The following is a 14687-nucleotide window of genomic DNA, read 5'->3' on the forward strand; positions in this document are numbered from 1 at the left end:
CCTGAAGTATCCCTTTAACCTCCAAGGGATTTTTCCCCCCACCTTTATTTAATAACCAGGTAGACTAGTTGAGAACAAGTTCTCATTTACAACTGCGACCTGGCCAAGAATAAAGCAAAGCAGTTCGACAGATACAACATAGTTACACATGGAATAAACAAAACATACAGTCAATAATACAGTTGAAGAAAATCTATATACAATGTGTGCAAATGAGGTAAGATAAGGGAGGTAAGGCAATAAATAGGCCACCATGGCGAAGTAATTACAACATACCAATTAGACACTGGAGTGATTGATGTGCAGAAGATGAATGTGCAAGTAGAGATACTGGGGTGCAAAGGAGCAAGACAAATAAATACATATAGTATGGGGATGAGGTAGTTGGATGGGCTATGTACAGGTGCAGTGAACTGTGAGCTACTCTGACAGCTGGAGCTTAAAGCTAGTGAGGGAGATATGAGTCTCGAGCTTCAGTGATTTTTGCAGTTCGTTCCAGTCATTGGCAGCAGAGAACTGGAAGGAAAGGCGTCCGAAGGAGGAATTGGCTTTGGGGGTGACCAGTGAAGTATACCTGCTGGAGCGCGTGCTACGGGTGGGTGCTGCTATGGTGACCAGTGAGCTGAGATAAGGCGGGGCTTTACCTAGCAGAGAGTTGTAGATGACCTGGAGCCAGCCACAGAGAATCACCAGCAGCAAGAGCAACCTCATTGATGTATACAGAGAGGAGTCGGCCCGAGAATTGAACCCTGTGGCACCCCCATAGAGACTGTCAGAGGATTGGACAACAGGCCCTCCGATTTGACACACTGAACTCTATCAGAGAAGTAGTTGGTGAACCAGGCGAGGCAGTCATTTGAGAAACCAAGACTGTTTAGTCTGCCGATAAGAATGCGGTGATTGACAGAGTCGAAAGCCTTGGCCAGGTCGATGAATACGGCTGCACAGTAATGTCTCTTATCGATGGCGGTTATGATATCGTTTAGGACCTTGAGTGTGGCTGAGATGCACCCATGACCAGCTCTGAAATCAGATTGCATAGCGGAGAAGGTACAGTGGGATTCGAAATGGTTGGTAATCTGTTTAACTTGGCTTTCGAAGACCTTAGAAAGGCAGGGTAGTATAGATACAGGTCTGTAGCAGTTTGGGTCTAGAGTGTCTCCTCCTTTGAAGAGGGTGATGACCGCGGCAGCTTTCCAATCTTTGGGGATCTCAGACGATACGAAAGAGAGGTTGAACAGGCTAGTAATAGGGGTTGCAACAATTTCGGCTGATCATTTTAGAAAGAGAGGGTCCAGATTGTCTAGCCCGGTTGATTTGTAGGAGTCGAAATTTTGCAGCTCTTTCAGAACATCAGCTATCTGGATTTGGGTGACGGAGAAATGGTGGAGGCTTGGGCGAGCGGTGCCGGGCAGTTGACCAGGGTAGGGGTAGCCAGGTGGAAAGCATGGCCAGCCGTAGAAAAATGCTTCTTGAAATTATCAATTATAGTGGATTTATCGGTGGTGACAGTGTTTCCTAGCCTCAGTGCACTGGGCAGCTGGGAGGAGGTGCTCTTATTCTCCATGGACTTCAGTGTCCCAGAACTTTTTTTTGAGTTTGCACATTTCAATAGCACATTTCTTAAAAATTTATGAATATTGAAAATATACCATTTTGATTTGGGTAGTTTTTCTATATATTGTCGAACATAATATACTCTACGCGCATGTAAAAGTTCCAGAGTGGGATCTCTACCTTTAAAGTTATGATCCAATTTTTAAGCATTGCCAACAGAGTGAATGTAAAAATTGATTAAAAATTGTCACCCTCTGCTAGTGATTTGCAGGATGTGCAGGTGTAAAAGGAGGGCTGTGATTGTCTACTATGCCAATTTCGGCCCACTCGGGAACTTTGATATGCCATTAGAATATATTATGTAAAAAAACTTTTTTTAAACAAATTGACAAATCAAATTGTTTAATTTCAATTCAAGTTTTATATATTAATTCATTAATGTAAGAAAATGGTTATTGAAATCAAAATACTACTCATAATGCAGTATAAGCTGTAACGATTCATATGACACCAACTTTTGCTTGTAGCTTTTACAGATACCGATGAAGTCATAAAGGAGGCCTTGGTAAGGCCAAAATGGCACAAATATTCCTACTTAAATGAATGTCTCAATTATGCTTTAAGATACAAATGTCAAATATATGTAAACAATCCTCTCTCTAAAGGACCCTTCTATAGATCACATTTTATGAAAATCAAAAAAAAATTATGGTCTTGTTCTGTTCTAGTTTCATAAGGAATCACCCATAACTAAACTCAGCATAAAAAAAGATAATTCAAAGATAATTCGTAATAATCCAAATAACTTCACAGATCTTCATTGTAAAGGGGGTAAACACTGTTTCCCATGCTAGTTCAATGAACCATAAACAATTAATGAACATGCACCTGTGGAACGGTCGTTAAGACACTAACAGCTTACAGACGGTAGGCAATTAAGGTCACAGTCATGAAAACTTAGGACACTAAAGAAGCCTTTCTATTAACTCTGAAAAGACCAAAGGAAAGATGCCCAGGGTCCCTGCTCATCTGCGTGAACGTGCCTTAGGCATGCTGCAAGGAGGCATGAGGACTACAGATGTGGCCAAGGCAATAAATTGCAATGTTCGTACTGTGAGACGCCTAAGACAGCGCTACAGGGAGACAGGATGGACAGCTGATTGTCCTCGCAGTGGCAGACCACGTGTAACAACACCTGCACAGGATCGGTACATCTGAGCATCAGACTGGCGGGACTGGTACAGGACGGCAACAACAACTGCCCGAGTTACACCAGGAACGCACAATCCCTTCATCAGTGCTCAGACTGTCCGCAATAGGCTGAGAGAGGCTGGACTGAGGGTTTGTAGGCATGTTGTAAGACAGGTCCTCTCCAGACATCACCGGCAACAACGTCGCCTATGGGCACAAACCCACCGTCGCTGGACCAGACAGAACTAGCAAAAAGTGCTCTTCACTGACGAGTCACGGATTTGTCTCACCAGGGGTGATGGTCAGATTTGCGTTTATCGTCGAAGGAATGAGCGTTACACCGAGGCCTGTACTCTGGAGCGGGATCGATTTGGAGGTGGAGGGTCAGTCATGGTCTGGGTCGGTGTGTCACAGCATCATCGTACTGAGCTTGTTGTCATTGCAGGCAATCTCAAAGCTGTGCGTTTACAGGGAAGACGTCCTCCTCCATGTGGTACCCTTCCTGCAGGCTCATCCTGACATGACCCTCCAGCATGACAATGCCACCAGACATACTGCTCGTTCTGTGCGTGATTTCCTGAAAGACAGGGATGTCAGTGTTCTGCCATGGCCAGCGAAGAGCCCGGATCTCAATCCCATTGAGGACATCTGGGACCTGTTGGATTGGAGGGTGAGGGTCCCCCCAGAAATGTCCGGGAACTTGCAGGTGCCTTGGTGGAAGAGTGGGGTAACATCTCACAGCAAGAACTGGAAAGCCTGGTGCAGTCCATGAGGTGGAGATGCACTGCAGTACTTAATGCAGCTGGTGGCCACACCATATACTGACTGTTACTTTTGATTTTGACCTCCCCTTTGTTCCCGGGACACATTATTCCATTTCTGTTAGTCACATCTGTGGAACTTGTTCAGTTTAATGTCTCAGTTGTTGAATCTTGTTATGTTCATACAAATATGTACACATGTTAAGTTTGTTGAAAATAAATGCAGTTGACAGTGAAAGGATGTTTCTTTTTTTGCTGAGTTTAGGTTGCATTTTGAGGTTAACATAACTTTGAATGTGGGTGGCTAAGTACAACATTTTGGTGGCTAACTATGCTTCTTGTTTAAGAAACATTTTAGGTTTATTATTTCATTGAGCAAGTTGTAAAGCAGAAAGATGGGCACAGAGACACCATGTGATAACTGCAGGGGACAGAATGCATGAAAGTGAAACTAATGAGCACTCGCTCTACCTACCTGCCACTGGTGCTGCTGCTGGTACTGCTGACTGAGTCGGAACTGGAGGAACGGCTGCGAGAGCCAGAGCCACTGTGGGAGCGTGGAGGCCGGGATGCCTGAGTCGACAACCTTTGTGGAGAGGGGTTACGTGAATGTGTAGAGTGTGGAGATCGGCTGCGACTGTCGTGGTAAGACCGATCTCTACGCCGACCTCCCTCTTCTTGGTACAAATCCCTGTGAACTACGCTGGCCAGTATAAATGGTTCTCTGGCACGAGGCTCATATCGAGGTTCTGGTGTATCAAAGTGGCTTGGGCTCCGGCTATGTGAACGATAGTATCCCACACCAACCGATGAAGATCCTCCACTTCCTCCAGCCACAGCCCCTCCACCTGTTCCACTGACGCCAGCACCTACAACCCCTCCACCGATCCCTGCAGAGACAGCCCCACCACCTCCACAGGCAGTTCCAGTCCCAGAGTTAAGCGTTCTCTCCCTGGTATCTCGGTAATAGTCTGTGTCGTAGTGACGCTGCCGGTCAAAGCTGCTGCTAGCACGCTCGTGATGACCATAGGCACTGTGATCATACGCTCGATCCCGACTTTCAGCAGTCCTGAGTGACAGGGATAGGGATGGAAGGAGAAAATGGCGAGAGAGAAAGAAAGAGATACACATTATGCTTTTTGACACTAATTACAAAACTAGTTGAGCTTCACACGGTGGTAAATAAAAGTATATCAGGTTATCAAATAACTAAAACAGCAGTCAAGTTGAGTGTTCAAATGGGGTATATGTTTGAAACGGTATACAGTAAACATTTCAATTGGCATATCATACTTTACATTAGCAAGATATTTAATTTAAAATATTTGTAAAATGTTCTAATGTTCTCATTATTTGTTGCAGAATTTGTCACCTATATTTGTCTAGATACTTTCAGATTATCTAAATGAAAATGTTTAACTGCTACTAACTAGGCATTGCAATTTATATCAAATCTTTCACTTGTTTGAATTTTATTCTAGTATTTTGATGAACATCCAAATCTTCTGATTTGGAAAATGTATTGAAAACTGGTAAGAACCTAAATAAAAAGGAGTAGATATTTTAGACACCGTATTACATGTACTCGACTGAAAAGCAGAAAGAAAATAAATTAGTTGATATATTTATGGCCCATAATATAGAGCACACCCTGATCTGGAAAAACAAGAGTCTGGGGCCTTCACAATGGATTTAATGCTAAAACCTAAACGCAAAAAATATATACACTACAGTTCAAAAGTTTGGGGTCACTTACAAATTAAGGAAATTTCATTTTTTGTCCATTAAAATAACAAAATGTATCAGAAATACAGTGTTGACATTGTTAACGGTGTAAATGACTATTGTAGCTGGAAACGGCAGATTTTTTATGGAATATCTACATAGGCGTACAGAGGCCCAATATCAGCAACCATCCCTCCGGTGTTCCAATGGCACGTTGTGTTAGCCTTTTGAAATGATCAACTTGGATTAGCTAATTGATCATTAGAAAACCCTTTTGCAATTATGTTAGCACTGCTGAAAACTGTTGTTCTGATTAAAGAAGCCATAAAACGGGCCTTCTTTTGACTTGTTGAGTATCTGTAGCGTCAGCATTTGTGGGTTCGATTCTAGGCTCAAAATGGCCAGAAACAAAGACCTCTTCTGAAACTCGTCAGTCTATTCTTGTTCTGAGAAATTAAGGCTATTCCATGCAAAAATTGCCAACAAACTGAAGATCTCGTACAATGCTGTGTACTACTCCTTTCACAGAACCGCGCAAACTGGCTCTAACCAGAATAGAAAGAGGAGTGGGAGGCCCCGGTGCACAACAGCGCAAGAGGACAAGTACATTAGAGTGTCTAGTTTGAGAAACAGACACCGCACAAGTCCTCAACTGGCAGCTTCATTAAATAGTACCCGCAAAACACCAGTCTCAACATCAACAGTGAAGAGCCATATCTCAGACTGGCCAATAAAAAAGAAAAGATAGATGGGCAAAAGCACACAGACAAGGGAGAGACAAATCTAAGTTTGAGGTGTTCAGATCACAAAGAACATTTGTGAGACGCAGAAAAAAATAAAGAGATGCTGGAGGAGTGCTTGACGCCATCTGTCAAGCATGGTAAAGTGAGAGATTTGTACAGTGGGATCTTGAAGAAGGCCATCACTCCATTTTGCAATGCCATGTGGACGTTGCTTAATTGAAGCCAATTTCCTCCTACAACAGAACAATGACACAAAGCACAACTCCAAACTATGCAATAACTATTTAGGGAAGAAGCAGTTAGCTGGTATACTGTCTATAATGGAGTGGCCAGCACAGTCACCAGATCTCAACCCTACTGAGCTGTTGTGGAAGCAGCTTGACCATATGGTACATAACTAGTGCCCATCAAGCGAATCCAATTTGTGGGAGGTGCTTCAGGAAGCATGGGGTGAAATCTCTTCAGATTACCTCAACAACTAGAATGCCAAAGGTCTGCAAGACTGAAAATGCTGCAAATGGAGGATTCTTTGACAAAAGCTCAATAATAATAATAATAATAATAATATACTGAGATTGCCATTAGGGATGTCCAGAATAAGATTTTGATATTATGATAACTGTATAATTGCGATTATTTTGAGGGTTTTCACTGTATTGTGCAAATAAGATCATAATGTTATTGCACAACTAGTTATTTTAGCTTTTAGGGAATAGCTAGAAAGATACTGCACTGATCCATATTCAATTACTGGAATCATTACAAAAATGCAGCAGTTTCTTAAGATTAGATAGCAAGTTATCTTGCAGGATAAACTACAAAAAAAAAAAAAAAAAAAAAAAAAAGATCACCAGACCTCCTAACTGGTAGTTTGTCAAGGTGCGAGAGCCTTCATCTGTCGGAATGCCTAAAACAGTACAAACAACATTCCAATTTTAAAGATTTTATGTACACTGAAATTGAATCATATGCTCTGCTCTGCTGATGAAAACAATTATACTAATTTATGTTCTTATAGGAGGTACACCACCACTTCAATAAAGAGGCAGTTAGGGTCTATCAAAAATGTGTGAGTTAACGAGGTGGCGATTTATCAACAAATATTAGAATTAAGGGGGAGGAATAAATAGCAAATGGCATGCCTACTTAAAAATTGAACACAAAACAGGTCGTCTCCACTGAGAGTACAATGTAAGAATCACACTAACATGCTGACCAGACCGCGCGCATGTTGATTTTGTCCACCCACACCAGACACGATCAGGACACGCAGGTTGAATTATCAAAATGAACTCTGAACCAACTATATTAATTTGGGGACAAGTCGAAAAGCATTCAGCAAGCTAACTTGCTGGTGCTAACTAATTTGTCCTGGGATATAAACATTGGGTTGTTATTTTACCTGAAATGCACAAGGTCCTCTACACCGACAATTAATCCACAGATAAAAGGGTAAACCGAGTTTGTTTCTAGTAATCTCTCCTCCTTCTGGCTTCTTCTTTGGACTTTATATGGCGGTTGGCAACCAACTTTAAGGTGCATTACCGCCACCAACTGGACTGGAGTGTGAACCTCAGCTTATCTTTCAATCACCCGTGTAGATATTTGCTCCTAAAAACCAATGAGAAGATGGGAGAAGCAGGACTTGCAGCGCGTCACGCGTCACAAATAGAAGCAAGTTCCATTTCAGTGCCTGGCTACGCAGACACTCGTTGATGCGCGCGAGCAGTGTTGGTGCAATGATTGAATAACATGTATGTGTACATTTATTTTGTAATACTCGCGCACGTGACACGAGCGGTGTGGCCAGCATGTTAGATGATTAGTTACCCTTTTCATACGTATGAGATGAATCAGACTTATTGAGATGCAGTTTAGAAGGTGCAGGATCTAACTTCGGTAACACTTTATACAGCCTGGTTTAAGATGCTACCTAAAAAAAAAAACTGTGGTAACAATGGATACTGTCTTTCTAGTACTTTTTGCACCTGAAAGAATAAAACAATTGGTAACAGCCTGGTACTAAATGGTACATAGTGACACTTAAGTCCATGAATCTCAAAGAAACCAAATTATAACTACTATACAATTTAAAATGTAATTTAAAATAACTACCTGGTACATAAGCCATCTGTAAAATATACCTTTACCATAACTTCCTTTCTGAATACAGTGATGAGTATGATGGAAGTTTAATGATAAGTTTCAAAACCACGCCTATTGAAGGGCCCTATAAAATCTGTTTTATTTATTGCGTAATTCTATTGATTTTCCCCCCCAAATTCCATTTAGTTTTTTCAGGTTCTCTTTAGAAATCCCTTTAAAATAATAATAACAAAATTGGATGTTCAAAGTCCACAACAACGCTCAAACGACATCAGGAGACCACTTTTGAGGTCTGGGAAAAATCAAAGAAATTTGGGGTGTAGATACCCTTTAATTCAAGTCTGCACCAGCAAGACACTTGTTTGGTTTGGGGTGTTTCTGTAGTGCACGTTATTACAGAGTTTGCTAAAAGCAAAAAAAAATTGCCACTGGATTGATGCAAACAATCATGTAATTCTACCAGGCAGGCATAGGCTACTTTGTAGTTAACATTTAATTGAGAAGGTTTTTTGGAAAGCTTTTCCATCTACCAGAAGACGGTTATCATTAGCCTTATCCCTAACAGCTACACAAAGTGGTAAACAAACAGACAGAGGCATTCCCGCTTTGCCTCTTCAGAAAGATTAAGGAAAATACAAATCACTGAAGCATTTTGTTCATGTCTTGTGATAATCTTGGGCAAAGAATGCTAGCAGATAGACTTCCAGTCATTGGGCTATGGGTAACACTAGTTAGCATTGGCTCGCAAAACTACCTCTAACTTCTGTCATACTGGACACGGAGACATGAAAATGGTATGCACAAGTTCATCTGTTCCTGGAGAAATCCTACTCTTTGGCTCAGAAGAAAAAGGTTCAGCCACTGGCAAAACAAGAGACTGCCAAAGCCTTCTAAACATTGTCATAAACCCTTTAGTCATGACAAATCTGACAGTGAAATGTAATATACAGTAGCAATTCAAATTAGGTTGAATCTAATCTTATTTTTGTTAACTAACGCAACTATTAAATATGATGTAATTGTTCATGGTTTAAAAAAAACATTCGAGGTGCATCCCTCTGTTTAGAACATTTGGCCTGTGTCAATGTATCACTCTCATTTCATTTAATGTGAAAAATGCCTAAGTAACAAGGTACTATTGACTAGGGGATTAGGAGCTGGGAAGTGGGTCGAGTAGGTTCAGGGTGAGGGGGACAGCCGGGAAAAGGTACATCATCTGCAAATAACAACAACAAGCAATTAAACAGTCAGTTTAACAGCCATTTCTGTTAGTAGGAAATATGGAGAGAGACAGGGGTTCAAACTAGGGGTTAGAGAGAACAGCTAAAATACACAAGGCAGGACAAACCAACCTTTTGAGACAGCGGTAACCCGACCTACAATTCCAAATACAATCTAGGGAGACAGAACTTTGTGAGCAAAAAGGAAAACTGTAGGGTTGGTATAAAAAATTATATTTAAAAAAAAAATTATATATTCCGGGCAGGTTTATGTTCAAAATAGTCATCCTCATCAGTATGGCGGGAATCGTCACTTGCTTTGAGGGGCTGGAATATCAACTAATCCAAAAATCTAATCCAATTGTAACAAGATTTTGCTGTGGTGGAAATAGTCATAGGAAGTCAGACTAAACTATTCTTTCAAAAAAGGTTACATAAATGTTTAAATGTTCATGGAAAATAGGCAACATAATCCAGTCAAATCAATAAATGATATCCAATTGTCCAGCTTGTGTAAACAGTGCTCTATTGATTCCCCATGAGCAATGAGTCTGGAACATCATGGCACACAACTAGTGGGAAAAAAGTATTTCATCTTTAATAGTCCGCCACATTCTATGTGCAAAATTGAACAATTGTCCAACTAGATCCATTGAAGCAAAAATTATCTTGTAATAACACAGTTTATTTGTCAGTAGTAATCCATGTCTTAAACTCCATGATTCTCCCTCATAGGTACAGTTGCCTGCAAGGCAGTAGGCTAATTATTTGATGTTGACAGGATGTTGTCTTTTCTGATTCTGAGAATAATTGTATCCAAGGATGGACAGATGTAGTTCCACATTCAGAAGGGAGGTAATCCACTGACAGAAGGCAGGTATCTCCACTGACATCCAGTACCATGTTCTTCAGCCCCATATTTCCATGTAATTGTATTGATTTGTATGGTTCCAAAATAATCCAATCCTCTATTACGTGATTCTGTTTAATGCTTCCCCCTATATCCATTGGAAAGTCTCACTCTTTCAAGAGCAAAAATATAACAAATTACTTGAACCACCAACAAAGATTTGTTTGGATAAAAAAAGTGCATAATTTGCTCACCCTTTCTGTCGTTTCTCTACAAAGTTGATCAACAGTTGGGGTCTCCCAGGATTTAATTGTTAAACCCTGATATCAAACAATCTCATCACAAAACCGTAAAACCCATACCTTTATGGTAGATAGATGATAGAATATCCTTTCGTGATTGGCCAGTTTTAATCCAATAGGGGAATACATATCCGGGTTTGGTTATCCACATGACTCCGGACCACAAGGAAAGTGCTGCACTTGAAAACACCACTGGAAGGGTTGCAGAATGATCGAGAACCCAATTTCTATTAATCCAAAAACTAGTTAATGCATCTTAAAGTGTAAATATGTATTCTTGGTTGTTATACGAAAATAGGGTGACCCATTAATCCACCAAGGAGGGCACGGTACTCCAGATCAGGGAGATCCCAGGGAAGGCCGCTGGAACAAACTCTCTCCAGCATCCATTAATCCCAGGAATGTTACGATATCCAATATGCCCCGTACTCTCCGCAAATGGGATATCCACCTCACAGGAATGTTTAAGCTCACAAAGATAATCTCCAACAGCCAATACGCTATTTACCACACACATAGAAGTACAATTGTGTGCATAATGTACATACATGCTCATTTACAGTATAGCTTGGTGTCTACCATATCAATCCATGAGCGATGGCAACTCTGAGGACTTTAGAAGGGATGCCTACAGATTTATTCCTGTTTATGAACCTGCTTATAAATTAATAGATGGAAAAATGCTTGGGGGTAAGGAGTTATCAGAAACCAAGTTCCCCCTGCCTTCAGAGAAACTTTGTCCACTTACCCGTCTAGTCTGCGTTCATAGCGTCCCTCTCTGCTGTGGAGAGATGCAGGGGGCCCATACACCGGGCCCCCTGCCGCCCTTATGAACCCTGAAACATCCCGTCCACGAGAGCCTAAGGACAGGCTATCGTCCAGCCCTCTCACAGCACTAGGGATTGTGCCTGGCTCATTGTAATCAGTGCGCAGGTCTCTGTCCCCCATCTTGTTGATTGATTTATGTGCCTTCTGAGCACTTTTAATGTCCACAAAATCCACAAAGGCTGCGACTCCACCTTCTGAACCCCGCTTTGGAAGGACCTTGACACTCTCCACCCGTCCATATCTAGGGAGGAAATGGAGAATGAAAAGAAAATTGTTTATTTATTGATTTAAGTTGTATACCAATTGGAATGTTTTATTGGAAATGGAAACAAGTCAATAGGTAAAGTAGACCTATGCATTTTATCAAATTGAGTCAAGGTGTGTATGTGCGTGCAGGGGGGGGTCCACAAAGGGGTGTCCTTACAAAATATTTATTTGGCCACTATCATTTCCCAACCTCACCAGGCAACAGTAACCAAGCAACTACAAATCTTGGCACATAGCATGATACACAGGTAACTGCCAAAATAAAGGAAACACCAACATAAAGTGTCTAAATAGGATGTCGGGCCACCAGAACAGCTTCAATGTGCCTTGGCATAGATTTTACAAGTGTCTGCAACTCTATTGGAGGGATGCGACAACATTCTTCCATTAGAAATTCCATCAGTTGGTATTTTGTTGATGGTGGTAGAAAACACAGTCTCAGGCACCACTCCAGAATCTCCCATAAGTGTTCATTTGCTTTGAGATCTGGTGACAAACACACGTAGTTTAAACTTCCTATGCTCCTTCGAGGCCCTCTTTCAAAGTCACAGATGTTTTCTTCTAGCCATGGTAGCCAAAGTAATGGGCAACTGGTCATTTTTATACATGATGGTATGTTAATTGCTTAAGGGCATTTCCATCTAAAACACTTCTAAAAGTAATTCCACGGAGGGCCGAGTGTCTGCGGGTTTCTACTCCTCCCTTGTACTTGTTTGATGAAATAAGGTCCCTAATTAGTAAGGAACTTCCCTAACCTGGTTGTCTATGTCTTAATTGAAAGGAAAACCCCAAAACCCGCAGACACTAGGCCCTCCATGGAATGAGTTTGACCCATGAGCACTAACATGTGAAGTTCATAGGAGAAGGTCAAATTAAAGCTAAGAGTATGTTTTAAAAATATATATAATTTGTTATATAACAACCATTTTCCATCCTAATAATTAGGTATAAGCAACAGTTTTAATTTCTGGTCAAACAGATAGAAAAAGGGTCTTAGAATACACCTACCAGAAAAAGTCTTAAGGTATTAGAAATACACCAAAACACAATAAATGTTGAAGACCCCTGACAACTAATATCAACACTTCTATTTAGTTTGAGAAATTATTTGCCTTCTGTAAATTTAAGAAACATCGCCTTGTGCACATATCTTTAAGATATTTTCTAATTTCTCTCCCTCATGAGGGAGGATAATGAAAGTTCATAGAAGCAACATGTAAAGGTAGACCTGCCAATTAGTTATAATGATTTTACTGATATCAAGTTTATTAAATATTAAGTGATTGAAACTCAGAATTGTTACCAAATCAGTAACGGAATTACTGCAATTTAATTGGCTACAATGGGAAATCATACTAGAGACAAACCACAGTTGGGTCACCTGCTACTGTACTCCCTTCCACTGGCATACTGTTATGTTCAGGTCATAACTGTTTTGTTTCTCTTTTTGTCGTCTGGTGGTCAAAGCAAGACTGTGAAAACCGTCTGGACAACCTCTCCCTCTCTGCCGCCCTCTCTCTTCTTTCAAGTTAAATGTTACCTCACCCAGCTCTTACTGGCACCTACCATGACACCTATCCTAGTTACATTTACTGTAACAAGCATCCTCAACTACTGAGCACCAACCGACACTGGACGTCAAAAAGTAGTTTGGGTCAGTCCACCCTGGCCGGACCAAATCTGAACCAATCATAGACATTTATGTTTCACAAGTTTGGACAGCACCGTAGAGAACAGTACAGTAGAGCAGAGTTCAGTACAGTACAATTTACTGTACATAGACTTTAAATGTACTCTACTGTGATGTCCAAACTTGAGAAACAGATGTCTATGATTGGTCCTGACCAGACCAAATCTGAAACAAACAAATGTGTTCTTGTTTTGGGGCGGAACTCATTACAATAATAGCCAGCGTGTCGAATAATACCCAGATATTGTCACGACTTCTGCCGAAGCCGTTGCCTCTCCTTGTTCGGGTGGTGCTCGGCGGTCGATGTCACCAGTCTTCTAGCCATCATCGATCCTTTTTTCATTTTCCATTGGTTTTGTCTTGTCTTCCCACACACCTGTTTTCAATCCCATCCATTACCTGTTGTGTATTTAACCCTCTGTTTCCCCTCATGTCTTTGTCAGAGATTGTTTGTTGTCAGTGTAGTGTTTATTTTTGTATAGGTGCGCGACGGGTCTTCGTACCCATATTTGTTTATTAGTGTTATGGAGCATGTTTCTTGGACATTTATTAAAAGACTCCATTTTACACTCCGTTTGACTCTCCTGAGCCTGACTTCCCTGCCACCTACACACGTCCCTGACAGATATGCAAAAGAAGAATATTGCATATTTCTACCTTTGGTTACCATGAAGTAAGAAAATGATATTCATATCCGTAATTAGGCATTTCTGTATAATACAGATCAGAGACCCATGATGTAATTCCGTTACCGGATGTGAATCCACTTCACCTACCATAGTTCAATAGCCAAAAATAATAATAATGAAACCCAAGGTGTCACGTCATAGCTGACACCCCATTCGTTCTGCAGACATCTCTGAATCTTAATTCGGAGAAGATACTTAAGAATTTTTGGAAAACTTAGTCCCATAAACTGAGGGAGATTTTACTTTAATTCTGTTATCAAACTTTGCATCTGCAAAGTTCTTCCACTAAAAGTGTTTTTGTGAAATGTCCTGTTTAAATTGTTCAATGTAGTCCTTGTGCATCGAGTTGTATGGTTTGTTAAACTTTGTTTGTCATAGATTTTAAAGTTGAAATGTTTCAATTAACTCAGGAACCACACCTGTGTGGAAGCACCTGCATTCAATATACTTTGTAGGCCTATCCCTCATGTACTCAAGTGTTTCCTGTATTTTGGGAGTTACCTGTACATACATTCAATATATCATGTATTCTAGTTATGAGAAAAGGTCCCTTTAAGTTATTCAAAGATGGAACTCTGATGAGGTCTGCACAACGCAGCATATATACACACGTGAAATTTCCTGGTTTGCTCTTCCGGGGCCTCATTTATAAATGTTGGGTACGCACAAAATATTACCCAAAATATGAGTACGCCTGTTTTCACGCAAAAGTTGGCATTTATACGTTTCAAGTTAATGCTGAGGGTTATTTCTGTCTG

The 14687-nt window shown here is 40.8% G+C and overlaps 1 protein-coding gene across 5 annotated transcripts in view; it reads right to left on the bottom strand.

Annotated features, from left to right (window-relative positions):
• The window catches only part of spen (spen family transcriptional repressor), a 48726-nt gene that overhangs the window by 29100 nt on the left and 4939 nt on the right, over nt 1-14687 (bottom strand). For 4 of the 5 annotated variants that reach the window (XM_071348272.1, XM_071348274.1, XM_071348273.1 and 1 more), the window contains exons 2-3: nt 11204-11524; nt 3985-4578 (exon numbers count right to left, since the gene is read on the bottom strand). In XM_071348272.1, the coding sequence (XP_071204373.1) occupies nt 3985-4578; nt 11204-11524 (915 nt within the window). The other variant, XM_071348275.1, reaches the window with a different exon arrangement.

Source organism: Salvelinus alpinus, chromosome 17 (assembly GCF_045679555.1).
Source record: "Salvelinus alpinus chromosome 17, SLU_Salpinus.1, whole genome shotgun sequence".
NCBI lineage: Eukaryota > Metazoa > Chordata > Actinopteri > Salmoniformes > Salmonidae > Salvelinus > Salvelinus alpinus.